General features: G+C 38.4%; 1 protein-coding gene across 3 annotated transcripts in view; it reads right to left on the bottom strand.

Annotated features, from left to right (window-relative positions):
* HAUS6 (HAUS augmin like complex subunit 6) overlaps positions 1 to 16795 on the bottom strand; it is a gene marked incomplete at both ends in the record, with an annotated part of 51905 nt that overhangs the window by 22236 nt on the left and 12874 nt on the right. For 2 of the 3 annotated variants that reach the window (XM_080709257.1, XM_080709258.1), the window contains 8 exons: positions 199 to 301; positions 1123 to 1249; positions 1977 to 2170; positions 6363 to 6533; positions 10800 to 10848; positions 11553 to 11618; positions 13651 to 13795; positions 16551 to 16683. In XM_080709257.1, coding sequence (XP_080565383.1) covers positions 199 to 301; positions 1123 to 1249; positions 1977 to 2170; positions 6363 to 6533; positions 10800 to 10848; positions 11553 to 11618; positions 13651 to 13795; positions 16551 to 16683 — 988 coding nt within the window. The remainder of the gene's footprint in view (positions 1 to 198; positions 302 to 1122; positions 1250 to 1976; positions 2171 to 6362; positions 6534 to 10799; positions 10849 to 11552; positions 11619 to 13650; positions 13796 to 16550; positions 16684 to 16795) is intronic. The other variant, XM_080709259.1, reaches the window with a different exon arrangement.

The following is a 16795-nucleotide window of genomic DNA, read 5'->3' as shown; positions in this document are numbered from 1 at the left end:
CCCTTCTACCTCCGGGCTACACTCCCAGACCTATTTTATATTTTTGAAACAGGGTCTCTTACGCCAACGCGGCTGGCATCGAACCTGCGCAATCCTCCTGTCTCCGCCTCCCAAGCGCGAGGATTACAAGTGTGCGCCACCACACCCGGCTAGACAGGAGTTTTAAAAGAGAAAAAGATAAATAGATAAATAACCAACCTGGAAGTGAAGCAGGATACTGAAAAAGAATACTCCTTGCATATTCTTCCTCTGAGACAGGATCGAACGAAAGGGGAGACATAGGTGGTAAAAGATCCACAGCCTTAAAACACAGAATTCACAATTTTGAAGTAACATACTTACTAGTTACTACAAATACAATGCTAAAATAGTACATGAACGATTTTTGCCTAACAACGAGAATATCAGTTAGTTTATAAACCATAGTACAATATTAGAAACAAGGAAATTAATTTGTCCTCCAACTATGTTTATACAACATCATAGTATCTCAAGGAAAGCTCATTTTTTTGTTGTTTTTTTTTTTTTGTGTGTGTGTGAGTTTTTTGGTGCAGAGGATTAAACCCAGAGGCATTTTACCTCCAAACTACACCCCCAGCCCTATTTTATTTTTTATTTGGGAATGGTTTCATGAAATTGCAGAGGGCCTCACTAAGTAGTTGAGGCTGGCTGTGAACCTGCAATCCTCCTGTCTCAGCTTCCCAAGTTCTAGGATTACAGGCATGCACTGCCATACATAAATTCTATTTTGTGTGTGTGTGTGACAGTTCTGCTGTGTTGCCCAGGATGACCTCAAATTCCCCAATCCTCCTGCCTCTGGATCCCAAGTAGTTGATATTACAGATACACACCACCATAGCCAGCTTCTTTTTCTTTTTACTATAACCCTCTGAATGAATATATATATATATATGAATGTATATGTAAATATAGTATAAATGATATCAGCCTAATAAAAATTCTGTTACGTATTTAGAAAAATTAGAGTTCAAAACATTTGAACTTTAGATTTACAGATAACAAACGTACATAATCGTTATGTTTCTAGGTCATATGTAACGTAGTAAATCAAAGACTTCAAAAATTAAACTACTCTCCAAAGGACAGGTGAAATTTACTTACTGAAGTCCAACCTTTAATCAGACTGAATGGAGAAAGACCAAGAAACTCTTTCCATTTTTTATGCCACTCTCCCTGCTTTTCAACAATTGAATGTCTTACAGTTGTGAGATCTTCTTTTATTTTATGCCTATGATAGCATAAAAGTAACTTTAATCAGAACATGAATACACAAAAAAGTATGAAGTAAAATGCATGGAAATAACAATAAATAGCAGGGAATGGGAAGGAAATACGCCTGAAAATTCAACCAAATCAGCATGCATCAACCAAATACCCTAAGTAAATATTAAAAATATTTCTCCTTTTAAAACCAGAAAGCATCTAACCTATTTACTTATTTTTGTTTATTTCCCCCAGTACTGGGGGAAATACAGGGGCATTCTACCTAAGAACTATACTCTTAGTCCTATTTTACTTTTTAATTTGAAACAGTCTCACTTAATTGCAGACGGCCTCTCACTAAGTTGAAGCTGGTCATCAAACTTCATTTATTTTTAAATGCAATTTATTTCCTGGCTCTAAACTATAATCAGATTTCTACTCCTATTCTCTGACCACTTCTAAGGGTAGCCTATGACTCCCAGTCTATCTGCTCAATAAATCACTTTTCTGAGACTCAGTTTTAAGAATTACCACTCAGGGCAAATAATTAATTTCCCATAGAGAAAACTACATTATCTTTCCTTTCTATTTCACATATCTCTCTGAGAGGTGATCACCTAAGGCTTTTGAGTACTAGTAAATATTTCACACTTTTTGCCAAAGCTGAAAAGTTCTTAGCCATGCAAAAGTTTTGCTGAGAAAACCACCCTTCTCCTCCCATAGTAAAATAACAGAAGATTGTTCTAGTATACCTCATATGCTTCAGATCTGATAATCTTTCTCTCTGTAACTTGGTCTCCTTTTCAAGGTAGTGAAGGTCTACTGTCAATCTTGCTTGGCCAGCCTGACAACGTTCAGATTTCATTGCTTTCAAGACTTCATTTAGCAACTGAATGACTGTTAAAAGGTTCAATTTTCCAGCCTCATAAACATTTCCTATATGCAACTAAAAATTCAGACAGGGAAAAAAGAGAAGTATAGGTTTTTCAGATAATATACTGTTACAAAAATATATTTATGCTTCTTGCCATTATATAAAAATCCCACCTTTAAAGAGAATGGGAGCCGGGCGTGGTGGTGCACGCTTGTAATCCCCGCTCTTGGGAGGCAGAAACAGGAGGATCATGCTGGTTCAAAGCCAGCCAGCGCACTAGCTAAAGAGACCCTGTTTCCAAATAAAAATATAAAAATAGGTCTGGGAGTGTACCCCGGAGGTAGAAGGGCTTCCAGGAACCCCAGTACCACCAAAATAAATAAATAAATAAAGAAGAAAGAAAGAAAGAAGCCCAATTACCACTACCCCATAAAATTATATAATTTAAATTAAGTGAAACTAAAAAAATTAAATGTCATGCTACCTTTTTTTTTTTTTTTTTTTTTAGCAGTACTGGGGATTGAACCCAGGGGCATTCTATCACTGAACTACACCCCTTGCCCTATTTTTTTATTCTTTATTATGAAACAGGGTCACACTTAAGTTCCGGAGGGCCTAAGTAGCTGAGGCTGGCTGCAAACCTGCGACCCTTCTATCTCAGCCTCCCAAGTACTGGGATTACAAGCATGTGCCACCACACCCAGCTTCATGCTACATTTTTATATCCTATTAAAGGTTGAAAACTAGAACAAAAGAAATCAAATAGATGAAAAGAGAAATAAAGACTGAGTAGAAAGAGCAGATTTGAGAAATTCATTTTTTAATGAAAGTTGCAAATCAATGACTCCTAAATCTCCTAAATGCCGTATCATAACTTGAGGCATGTTTATGTGGCCTGCAGTATTCTTGGATTTGCTTTTTTTTTTTTTTTTTTGGTACTGGAGATGCAACCCAGGGGCATTCTACCTCCAAGTTACATCCGCAGCCCGATTTTTTATTCATTTTGAAACAGGGTCTCACTAAGTTGCAGAGGGCTTCACTAAGTAGCTAAGACTGACCAAGAACCCATGTTCCTCCTGTCTCGGCCTCTCAAGTCCTGGGATTACAAGTGTGTGCCACCAAGCCCAGCTCACTTTTTTTTTTTTTTTTTCCTCATGGCACTGAGGACTGAACCCAGAGCCTCATGCATGCTATATAAGTGCTGTACCACTGAACTACATCCCTACTCCCTAGTTGCCAGTATTTTTAAATAATAAATTTCACAAGAATATTATAGAAATTTTCTCTGAAGACTATCATTCTCTGCCTTCTCCTATCATTCCACATTATTAATGTGTTACATATCTATTACCTACTTATACCCTATAGGAATCTGAATTTAAACATATTGATTTGTATGTACTCTGAATTTGACGGCCAGTCATGTTACTTTTTAAAGTGAAAGCTTGCCTGGTGGCACACTTCTGGAATCCCAGTACTTGGAAGGCTGAGTCACAGGCTCAAAGCCAGCCTCAGCAATTTAGCAAGATCCTTGGCAACGTAGCAAGATATTGTTTCAAACTAAAAATTAGGCTAGGGATATAGCTCAGAGGTAGACTGCCCCTAGGTTCCGGCCCCAGTATACAAAAAATAAAGAGAAAGCTCTTCAGAGTCACAACAATAGGCAATTTTTATAACCCTTAAAATTAATACCATATATATAGTCGATGCTAAATAACTTGTGCTTACTAAAGGGAAAAAAACCAAACTATCCAGATAGAAATGTCCCAAACATATATGGAAAAAGTACCTAGACTTTAGGTTGAAGTGGAGTAAGTAGAAATACCAATTTGGTAATGGTAATGGTTTGGAAACAGAATGTCCCTATAGCCCTCAGGAAACAAGCAATGTTGACAGTGGGCATGCTGTAATCTCAGCAATGGATATCCACTGAATGGATTCCCTGGTGGTGGCCTGGGCTGGTAGAGTGTGGCTGGAGAAGGCGGGTCTCTGGGGCTGCAGCCTTGGGGATTACATGTGGTTCTGCCTCCCTTTGCTCCCTCCTGCTTCCGGCCTCCTCATGTCAGAGCGCCTTGTGCTCTCTCTGGCTCTCTTCCCACAGTTCTGCCCTGAAATCTGCAGTCCCCGGGCTGAACCCCCAAATCCCCAAGGAAACCATGAGCAAATAAATCTTCCTTCCTCTAAGTTACCTGGTCAAGTCTTTGGATTTTAGCAGTGAGACTAAAACAGTGAAATTAGTGTATGAGAAGATGTTGAAGACATGGAATTACTAATACAGATAAATTTGTAAACAGGGAAAGAAACCCAGGCATTAAAAAACAACAACAACAACAACAACCAAGAATCCTTTCATTTAAAAGCTACATAAAAGCCAGGGGTGGTGACAAACACCTGTAATCCTAGTACTTGAGAGGCTGAAACAGAAGGATCAGAGCTTCCAGGCCAGCCTCAGAAATTTAGCAAGACACTCAGAAGCCTAGTTAGACCCTGTTTCAAAATAAAAAATAAAGCCATGTGTGATGGCCCACGCCTGTAATCCCACTACTTGGAAGGCTGAGGCAGGAGAATCACATGTTTGAGGACAGCCTCAGCAAGTAGTGAGACTCACCAACCTAGTGAGACCCTGTTTCAAAAACTAAGTAGAGCTGGACGTGGTGGCGCACGCTTGTAATCCCAGTTTGGGAGGCGGAGACAGGAGGATCTCGCTAGCTTAAGAGACCCTGTTTCCAAATAAAAATATAAAATAGGTCTGGGAGTGTATGTAGTCCGGAGGTAGAAAGGTTTCCAGGAACCCCAGTACCACCACCAAAAAAAAAAAAAACTACGTAATTAAAAAATATAGTGCTGGGGGTGTACTTCAGAGGTAGACTGTTACTGGGTTCAATCTTCAGTACCAAAAAAATAAAAAACAAATAAAATCTAGATTAAAAAAAAAAAAAGAAACCAGTGGGGAAAAACTCAAATGAGAAGTCTATAAAAACAAAGGGAAACAGAGAGATTGACATTGCAAAGCTGCTTGGGAGGCTGAGGCATTAAGATTACAGTCAAAACCAGCCTTCGCATCTTAGCAAAATTCTGCCTCAAAATTAAAAGGAAAATAAGCCAGGTGTTTTGGCCCACAACTGTAATCCCAGTATTGGGAGGCTGACACTAAAGGATGGTAGGTTTGAGGCCAGCCTCAGCAACTTAGTAAAGCCCTTTTCAATATAAAAATTAAGCAGACTGGGGGAAAAGCTCAGAAGTCTAGAACTCCTTGAGTTCAATCCCTAGCACAAAAAAGGAAATGTAGATCGTTGGTAGAGCATCCCTGGGTTCAACCCCCTCCCCAACTGCCATCAAAAAAAGGGGGGGAAGGGGATGCTGAACAGCAGCAAGATAAAAGAGAAAAGCAATGAAAAAAAATGTGGTTTTTTTGGCAGTACTAGGGATGGAACCTAAGGGCATTCTACCTCCAAGCTACACCCCCCAGCCCTAGTTTTTATTCTTTATTTTGAAACAAGATCTCACTAAGTTGCAGAGCACCTCACTAAGTAGCTGAAGCTGGCCACGAACCTAAGATCCTACTGCCTCAGCCTCTCAAGTATTGGGATTACAAGCATGTGCCACCCCACCTGGCTCAGAATGAAAACTTTATAAAGGGACGTTTAAAGCCAGGTGTGGTGGCGCCAAATAAAATATAAAATAATAGGTCTGGGAGTACAGCCCAGAGGTAGAAAGCCCCTGGGTTCCACTCCCAGTACCACCAAAATAAATAAATAAAAGGACATTTGACAACAAGAAAGCACTGTTGTTCTCTTTGAACATCTTCTAAGTAAATACTCTTTTCCTTTCTAAACTATACAACGCAGGACTGTACAAGGCATGAACAAAATATAAGTTAATGGATATAAATATACCCATGTATTTTTTTATGGTACTGAGGATGGAACCCAGGGGTACTCTGCCTCTGGACAACAACACCAGGCCTGTTTATTTTTTTATTTTGTAACAGGGTCTCACTGAGTTGCTCAGGGCCTAAGTTACTGAGACTGACCTCAAACCTGCAATCCTCCTGTCTCACTCTCCCAAGTACTGGGATCACAGGCATGTGCCACCACACCCAGCAATACAACCACCTTTCACAGTGCCCTCTCTATAAAGATTTAACTAGATGTAGTCACAAAAATTATTTTTGAAAACAGCAGAAAAACATTTGAGAAAAGCAATACATAATATATTAAACAAATGGATGCTTTGCTAAATTTCCTTAATATCAAATGCTTACCTGACACATTTGCTTCTCAATGTTGTCAACTAAGAGCCTTGGAATATTAATAGCAATATTAGTTCCATCTAAAGTATATTGTTTAGCAAGACTAAGGACTGAATTAACAACTTCTCTCTCTTTTTCCAAAAACATGAGTGTTTCATTCACTGAAGTCCACAAAGACCGAACCTTTGAAAAGACAAAGTATAAACATCTATACATAACCAACACAAATATTGAAGAAACATAAGCAATAAATATTTGCTTAGCCCTAGTACAAATAACTATTTCTGGGCTGATTCTGGTAAAAAGAAATACTAAATTCTGATCCCTTAATAGCACTAATATAGCCGGGCAAGTGAGGCATGCTTGTAATCCTAGTACTTGGAGGATCGCAGGTTCACGGCCAGCCTCAGCAACCCAATGAGGCCCTCGCAACTAAGTGAGACCCGGCTTCAAAATAAAGAGTAAAAATTACAGGACTGGGGTTATACCTCAAAGATAGAATCTCCCTGGGTTCCATCCAACGTCACCCCCCCCCAAAAAAAAAACCTCATACGACTTCTAAAAGGGCTTGAAAACTAAAGAATTTCTCACAAGACTCTAACTCACTATGATTTTCAAAGAAATCTTTATACAAAGCCAGGCGTGGTGGCTCATGCTTGTAACCCCCGCGCTTGGGAGACAGAAACAGGAGGATCGCGCAGGTTCGTAGCCAGCCTTGCTGGCTTTTTGAGACCCTGTTTCCAAATAAAAATATAAAAATAGGTCTGGGAGTGTAGCCAGGAGGTAGAAGGGCATCCAGAAACCCAGTACCACAAAAAAAAAAAAAAAAAAAAGAAATCTTTATACCATACCAAGATACAATAAACATTTCTTGTATTCTATCTTGTTTCAATCTAATAAGAGATTTTTCAGGAAGAATAAAAAAATCTCAAGACAAAAAAATATTAATTTTAAGTCATTCAGGTTTCAGAAATGTATGTGAATATGTCCTTTTTTTTATTTATTTATTTTTTTGGGGGGAAGAGGTGGCTAGGAACTGAACCCAGGGGCATTTTGCCTGAGTGACACTTGCCTCTGAGTGACACTCAGCTCCTTTTTTTTTTTTTTGACAGTACTGGGGATGGAAACCAGGGGCATTCTAGCTCCTTATTTTTTCATTATCTATTTTGGAACAGGGTCTCACTAAGTTGTGGAGGGCCTACATAGCTGAGGCTGGCTGGGAACCTGCAATCCTCCTGGTTCAGCCTCCCAAGTACTAGGATTACAAGGGTGTACCACCACCCTGGCAGTTTTGTTTTAAAAGAGAATTTCACTAAGTTCAAAGGGCCTAAGTTGCTAAGGCTAGTTTCAAATCTGTTATCCTTCTGTCTCAGCCTCCCGAGTACTGGGATTATAAGCATTCACTATCATGCCCAGGCTATAAGAAATAAGAATTCTTATAGCCGGGCGTGGTGGCACACGCTTGTAATCCCCATGCTTGGGAGGCTGAGACAGGAGGATCGCGCAGGTTCGAAGCCAGCCTCAGCTATTTAGTGAGGCTCTCAGTAACTTAGTGAGACCCTGTTTCCAAATAAAATATAAAATAGGTCTGGGAGTATAGCCCGGAGGTAGAAAGCCTCTGGGTTCCACCTCCAGTACCACCAAAAAAAAAAAAGAAATAAGAATTCTTATGCATATATTAACTTATGGTGCCTAAAATTTATGGACAAAAATACTCACAAAAGGAGGCAGATCCAAGTTTTTTAGTTTGACTGGAGGAATTAACTTCAATATCTTATTATACTGCATTTATGACCAGTTATAAATACTGTATCTTTCAAAATCACTAAATTTTTATCACTCATCACAAAAATGATACAGTTGTGTGGCAATGGCTATATTTATCACTTGACAGAATCTTTATATAATGTAGAAAACACATCAATTGTACTGCATAAATATACACAATCACTGTATCAACTAAAATAAAAATTTCAGCCAGGTGTAGTAGCACATGCTTGTAATCCCGGTATTTGGGAGACTGGGACAGGAGGATTGCAGGTTCAAGGACAGCATCAGCAAGTAAACTCATCAACTTAGCAAAGTGAGATTCTCAGCAACCTAGTGAGACCCTGTTTCAAAAATAAAAAATAAAAAATAAAATAAGGCTAGAGATGTAGCTCGGAGGTAGAATGCCCCTATGTTCAATCCCCAACACCACAAATACATACATACATACATACATACATACATACATACATACATACATACATAAAAATACATAAATAAATACATAAAGTAAGTAAGTAGTAAGTAAAAATCTGTCAAGCTACATTCTGCATGCTTTTATATACATATGTATGTTTAAACAGAATTTACAAAAGTGGGAAGGAGATAGTAAGATGTGATAATTATACCCATATTAGAGTTGTGTCTTCCCACAATAGAAATAAGATAATGAATATCTCTGATTAAAGTGTTGCATGACAAGCTACTACTCTCCCCACAGAAAGACCACTGGGTGGCAGTTTGGTGGTCTGACAGGATTGTGTTTCCCTGATAATTTATAACCATCCAGCATCTGGTTCTCAAACTTTTCAAGACTAGAATTTCATCCTGTCAATGGTTCAAAGTTGACTAGATTGTTAGTCACATTCAGAACAAAATGATCTAGAAACTTTAAAAGGTTTCGTAGCAAACTATTAAATTTACAATCAAGATACTACATTCAATAGCAGGAATGCTCCTATTCACTAAATTAAAGATTCCATGAAAGAAATGACTTTGCCTATTTTCTTCAATGCTACAAACCTCATTAATATCTAAAAGATGCCTGGTACATAGCAAGTGATCAATAAATACTCAATGAATAGCTAAACGTTTCCTGAAGAAGGCACGCACCTTTTCTAGTGCCAATGTTCCTGGGAAGCCAAATTAACAAAGTAGCCAAATTTCCAAAGCAGCTTGGAAACCACAGAATCACAATAAAGAGCTTAAGAGAGATTTCATCTAAATAAAAAGAAAGCTTAAGGAGACACTTTCCCACATCAAAGCCAATCTCTGCCTGCTTCAAATACTTTACATTTGCCAGACTCATCCCTAGTGCCAAGCCAGACTCAATTTGGCTCCTTATTTTTCTCCCATATTTACCATCTCCCTTCAGGTACTTTATTTTATTTAGAAAAAAATAGTATCATTGGCCAAGTCACAATCAGAACTTTTCTTGTTGGAAATGGATTTTAAATTAATCACATTTAAAACTACTTCTAAGCCAGGCATGGTGGTGCATGCCTATAATCCTAGTACTTGGGAGGCTGAGACAGGAAGATCGCAGTTTGCAGACAGCCTCAGCTACTTAGTGAGACCCTATTTCAAAATAAAGAATAAAAAATAAGGCTGGGGGTGTAGCTTGGAGGTATACTGCCCCTAGGTTCTGTCCCCAGTGCCACATAAATAAGTAGATAGATAGATAGATAAATTGATAGATAGACAAACAGACAGACAGACAGAGATAGGTAATCAGGCTGGGGCTGTAGTGCTGAGGTAGAATGCCCTGGGTTCAATCGCAAGTAAAGCAAAAAAAATAAAATAAAATAACTTCTGTATATAATATTATAAATTATAAACTGATTTTACATTATATTCAAGTGTTTTAAAGGCATGTTAATTTTACATATCACTTATATATGAGGATTTAAAAAAAGTAATAGTAAGACAGAAGGAAATGGCAAAGAGAGTATATAAGTCCAGCTATGAGGCACTGTAGTACAGAGCTATAGTCCCAGCTGCTCCAAAGGCTGAAGAGGATGCTTAAGCCCAAAAATTCATGGCCAGCCTGGGTAACATAGCAATATCCTATTTCTTTGGGGGAAAAAAAGTATTTAAAAAGAGAGTCCAATCCAAGGATGGTGGCACATACATGTAGTCCCAGTACTTGGAAGGCTGACAGCAGAATCACAGATTCATGGCCAACCTCAACAACTTAGTAAGTCCCTCTGCAACTTAGTGAGATCCTTTTTCAAAAAATAAAATAAAATAGTGGTGCATGCTTATGAGACAGGAGGACTGCAGTTCGTGTACAGTTCAGCTACTTACTGAGGCCCTTTGCTACTCAGTGAGACCCTGTTTCAAAATTAAAAAAATAAAATAGGGCTAGAGGTGTAGCTCAGAGGTAAAAATGCCCCTGTGCTCCATCCCTATTACAAAGGAAGGAAGGAAGGAAGGAAGGAAGGAAGGAAGGAAGGAAGGAAGGAAGGAGGAAGGAAGGAAGGAAGATAGGGCTGTGAGTGTAACTCAGGGGCAGGATGTTCCTGGTTTCAATCCCCAGTACCAAAAAAATAAAATAAAAATAAATTAGGAGGTATACCTCAGGAGAATGCACCTAGGACAAACACCCAGTACCAAAGAATCCAACACTGCAAATTACAAAATTCAAAATTATTAAATTTGTATGTTTAAAAGTTGTCTCACCTTTTGAATTTTCTCTTGTATATTGCTTTGGTCATCACAGGGTTCCATTCTAGTAAAAATTAAATAATCCAATTAGTCATATAAAAATTTCCTGGCAATATCCAAAAAACTAATTGGTCTGCCAATCAATCTACTAATAGCCATTGCAATTCAAAAGTTATAAAATTCAGCCGGGTGTGGTGACGCACGCTTGTAAGCCCCGCACTTGGGAAGCTGAGACAGGAGGATCGCACAGGTTCAAAGCCAGCCTCAGCTACTTAGTGAGGCTCTCAGCAACTTAGTGAGACCCTGTTTCCAAATAAAGTATAAAATAGGTCTGGAGTATAGCCCGGAAGTAGAAAAGAACCTGGGTTCCACCCCCAGTGCCACCAAAAAACAAAAAAAAAAAAAAAATTTTAAAATTTAAGCTCACACAATAATAACTTTTTAGGACAACTGTACTCTATTCCTATCATCATCTAGCTACTAATTTTTTTTTTTTTTTTTTTTTTTGGTACTGAGGATTGAACCCAGGGGCATTCTACCTCCAAGCTACACTCCCAGCCTTATTTTTTATTCTTATTTTCAAACAGGATCTCACTAAGTTGCAGGGGACCTCACTAAGTAGCTGAGGCTGACTGCAAACCTGTGATCAATCCTGTCTCAGCTGAAATATTATTTTGATTAATGTTTCTGGGAATTTTTCCTCACCTATAAAATACATGAACTAGACTAATATCTAAGGCAAATTCCAGATCCAAAAAAGTCACTTACTTTTTTATTTGGTTTTGCAGTCCTGTACATTCTGATCTCAAATTCCGTACCTGCTTAACACATAACCTAGAAGAAAACATACAAAATGACGATAGTTATTTTATCATGAACCAGTACAGCTAAGTTTGATACTTCCCCTCTTCCTATCTTTGCTCAAGACCTCCGTGGTCACCCACCTACAGGACTCTAGACGCCTTTAGCAATCGCATGAGACTAGAACACGCAGGGTACTAACGAAATGAACCAAGTATATTCTCTTCCTTTTCTTTTTTTTTTTTTGGTACTGGGGATTGAACCCACAGGCATTACAATTCCAGCCATTTGTATTTTTTGTTTGGAAACAGGAACTTAAGTTGCTCAGAGTCTTGCTAAGTTGCTGAGACTGATTTTAAACCTGCAATCCTCCTATCTGAGCCTCCCAAGTACTGGGATTACAGGTATGTGACACCCTGCCTGGTTTCTCAAACATTTTTCTTTTTCCTTTTTATTGTATTGGGGATTATACCCAGGGGCATTCTACCTCAAAGCTACACTCCCAGCTGTATTCTATTTTACTTTGGAACAAGGACTAACTATGTTGTTAAGGGCCTTACTAAATGGCTGAAGCTGGATTTGAACCTCCAACCTCCTGTCTCAGCCTCCCAAGTACTGAGATTACAGGCATATGCTATCCCTGGTTCTGACTTCTCAAATTGGAATGGAAGTCAGTAAAATTACTCTGCTTCCTTTTGTCTCACATATCTAGGTGGTAAGCTTAAATGTTATCTAATACAGTCAGGCAACATTTCAATTTTAAGGTAAATTTCAATGGATTCTATAGTTTTAGTAATAGAAAACAATCATTTCCAAAGTTATCTTAGCTGGGCACAATGTAAATAATGTAAAGTTGTAAAAATTTATATATAACCTGTTCTTTGAGAATAAGAACTCTGTCTGTCTTGTTTAATGCTGTGATACTGTTTTGTGCCCCAGAATATCTGGCACACCGAAAAGAAACTCCGCAAAAATGTTGAATAGATGAACTTGAATATAAAATACTATGAAAGGTCTAAAGTATAGAATACCTACCTGAAGGAATTAATATCTATCTAACAAAAGGCTCACTCAAATTATTAGATCTTAAAATAATACACTAAGACCAAGTGCAATGGTGCATGTTTCTAATCCCAGTACTCAAGAGGCTGAGAGTGGAAGACAGGTTAGCAATCAATCGCAGAAATTTAGTGAGGGCCCTGCAACTTACTGAGACCTTTTTTCAAAATAAAAAGTAAGCCAGCCCTGTATGTGTATGTATGTGTGTGTGTATATATATATATATATATATATATATATATATATATATATATATATATATATATACACACACACACACACACACACACACACACACACACACACACACACAGGGCTGAGGGTATAGCTCAAAGGTAGAAGACCCTGGGGTTCAATACCCAGTACCACAAAAAATATTTTAAAAAAAAAAAAGGAGAGAGTAGTAGACTAAAGGAAGGATGTATCAGGTGGGGGGGGGGGAGTAACTAGGGAATTAAACTGACCAGATTATGTTATGTGCATGTACATATATGTCATAATGAATTCCACTATTATGGATAATTATAATGCACAAATTAAAAAATTAATTTAAAAAAGCATAAAAATATAAATAGTTGCAGCCTTCTGAGAGTGCACACATATAATTCCAGCTACTGGGGATGCTAAGCTGGGAAGATAACAAGTTGAAGGTCATCCTCAGGAACTTAGCAAGACCCTGTCTCAAATATTAAAAAAAAAAAAAAAAGATTAGGAATGTAGGTCAGTGGTAAAGTGCCACTGGGCTCAATCCCTAGTACCACTAAATAATTAAATCCATATAAAAAGAAAAAGCAAGTAAAAAACTTAAAATGATCTTTTCCTTTGCCTTAAATTTTCATTTACAATATGCCTGAAATTTTAAAATATTTTATTGAGAAGTTACTTGGCTTTAAATGCAAAGATAACAGCCAGTGTTTTAAAGTAGGCATAGATTATTTCTACTGAAGTCACACTGATGACATTTGTTCACAAAATAAAAAATTATTTTCTATTAAAACTTACTTACTGTGCATTTTCCTGATATTTTTTAGTAATACAATCTTCTCTTTGCAAAATTTGTAAAAATCTGTTGCGTGCTACATGCCATCTGGCAATGCACTTGTGCATATCTTGTGGCTTTACATTAAATGTTTCTACAAAATGCAGAGAATCTACAAAGACAAGATCACAGAAAACAGACCTATAAGTCAATAAAACCAAAATCAAAAATGTTTAATTTTTTTTTTTAGTACTGGAGATTGAACCAAGGGGTATTCAACCTCCGAGCTACACCCCCAGGCCCATTTTTTATTCTTTATCCTGAAATAGGATCACACTAAGTCACAGAGGGCCTCACTAAGTAGCTGAAGCTGGCTTTGAACCTGCGATTCTTCTATCTCAGCCTCCCAAGTACTGAGATTACAAGCATGGACTAGCACGCCCAGCTAAAAACATTTTAAATAGGCACAGTAGGTCACACCTGTAGTACCAGCACACAGAAGGCTGAGACACAAAGATCACTTAAACCAAGGAGTTCAAGACAAACCTAGTCAACACAGTAAAACCTAATGTTGAGCTAGGCATGGTAGTGCACACTTGTAATCCCAGTACTTGGGAGGCTTAGACAAGAAGATCACAGGATTGAAGACAACCTTGGCAAGCAGTAAGACTTTGATCAACCTAGAAAGACCTTACACTTATAAATAAGGCTGGGATTGTAGCTCCAAGGTAGAATGCCCCTGAGTTCAATCACCAGTACCACACACACACACACACACACACACACACACACAAAGAAAAAAACCAGTGTTAAAAAATCAAAGCCGGGCACGGTGGCGCGCCCTTGTAATCTGTAATCCCAGCATTGGGGAGGCTGAGACCAGAGAATTGTGGTTCACAGAAAGCCTCAGCTACTTAGGCCCTCCACAACTCAGTGAGGCCCTGTTTCAAAATAAAGAATTAAAAAATTGGGCAGGGGGTGTAGCTCACAGGTCAAATGCCTCTGGGTTCTATCCCAAGACCTGAAAAAAAAAAAAAAAAAAAAAAACAAGTCAAAGGCCAAAAGGCCAGGTGTGGTGACACAAACTTGTAATCCCAGCATTCAGGAGGCAGAGACTAGAGGATCTGGGTTCGCAGACAGCCTCTGCCTCTTAGTGAGGCCACTTGCAACACAGTGAGACCGTGTTTCAAAAATAAAAAATTAAAAATTAGGGCTGGAGTGTCATTGAGAGGTAGAATACCCCTGGGTTCTATCCCCAGTACCGCAAAAAAAAATTTTTAATACATTTATATTAATATAAATATTAATTTTAAGAAATTAAGCCAGGCAAGATGGCACACACCTGTAATCTCAGTACTTGGGAAGTTGAGATAGGAGGATCACTGATGCACAGCCAGCCTCAGCTACTTAGTGAGGCCCTCTACAACTTAGTGAGACTCTTTCAAAATAAAGAATAAAACAGGAGCCAGGCATGGTGGAGCAAGCTTATAATCCCTATGGTTGGGAGGCTGAGACAGGAGAATCCCACAGGTTCGAAGTCAGCCTCAGCTACTTAGGCTTCAGCAACTTAATGAGACCCTGTTTCCAAATATAGTATAAAATAGATCTGGGGGTATAGCCCGGAGGTAGAAAAGCCCCTGGGTTCCACTTCCAGTACCACCAAAAAAAAAAAAAAAAAAAAAGAATAAAACAGATCTGGAGGTATCACTCAGAGGTAGAATGTCCCTAAATTCAATTCCAAGTACTACAAAAACAACAACAAATTAACAGCAACATGCAAATAACAACTTCATGAAAGCTACTATGACACATACACAAAAAAGACAGAACATAAACAAAAGCAAAATAACCTTTCTTAAAAGTAGAAAGCTAAAGCTGAGCGTGGTGGTACACGGTTTGTAATCCCAGCATTCTAGGGGCTGAGACAGGAAGATCACAATTAGTAGACAGTCTAAGCTACTTAGTGAAGCCCTTTGCAACTCAGTGACACTCTGTTTCAAAATAAAGAATAAAAAGTGGGGCGTGGTGGCACACGCTTGTAATCCCTGCACTTGGGAGGCTGAGACAGGAGGATTGTGCAGGTTCAAAGCCAGCCTCAGCTGGCTTAAGAGACCGTTTCCAAATAAAATATAAAATAGGTCTGGGAGTGTAGCCCGGAGGTAGAAGGCCCCTGGGTTCCATCCCCAGTACCACCAAAAAATTTAAAAAAAGAATAAAATATAGGGCTGGGGGTGTAGCTCAAAGTAGAATGTAGCTCAAAGTATAGTACTATAAATAATAAAAGTCAAAAGGTGGGGGTGTGTCTTAAGAGGTCGAATGTCCATTGGTCCAATTACTTGTAAAACAAAAAAAAGTACAAATTTCTCAAGAGATCAACTCTAATCTGCAAACCTAATACGGCCCAATGGCTATCTTTGAGAGTCCAGCACAGTAGAAATGATTTTTACATTTTTTTAAGGGCTATGAAAACAAAATAAAGAGAAATATCCAACAAAGGCACTATGTAGCCCAGAAAGCCCAAAACATTTATTATAATAGCCAAGGTTCACCATGAGAAGATTCAACCTACAGCTCTAGTAGAATATTAACTTTTGCTTTTTGAGGTAAATTAATGTTTTAACCTCATCTTGCTCTATTAAAATCTCTTGATTTTAAAACTGTAAAGATCAGCCAGGCGTGGTGGCAGACCCTTGTAATCCCAGCACATGGGAGACTGACACAGGAGGATCAAGCAGGTTCAAAGCCAGCCTCAGCTACTTAGGCTCTCAGACACATAATGAGACTGTTTCCAAATAAAATAGAAAATAGGTCTGGGAGTGTAGCCCGGAGTTAGAAAGCCTCTGGGTTTCATCCCCAGTACCAAAAAAAGAAAGAAAAAAATCAATAACAATTGAAGAAAACATATTCCTACTATATGCTTAACTTACTTTTAAAATTGTTTTTTATATATTTTATTGCAACATATCTTGCAAAGTGATACATAAGATGAATAAACTTGGGACCACCAGGAGAAAGAAACAGTGAGCCAACAACTTGAGGAAAGCTACTTCCACATTCAGCCTGTGAAGAGAAGAGATAAGATGAAGACCATGTCAGCAATCAATCTCATATTTATATCACACTGTCTTCCAAAAAGTGTGACAGTCTTGCAATAGAGGCCGCACACTGTAAG

The sequence above is a fragment of the Muscardinus avellanarius genome (genome assembly GCF_963383645.1).
Source record: "Muscardinus avellanarius genome assembly, chromosome: 13".
Classification (NCBI taxonomy): Eukaryota; Metazoa; Chordata; class Mammalia; order Rodentia; family Gliridae; genus Muscardinus; species Muscardinus avellanarius.
Note: the sequence above shows the minus strand (reverse complement) of the source record. Positions and strands in the feature narration are given on the sequence as shown.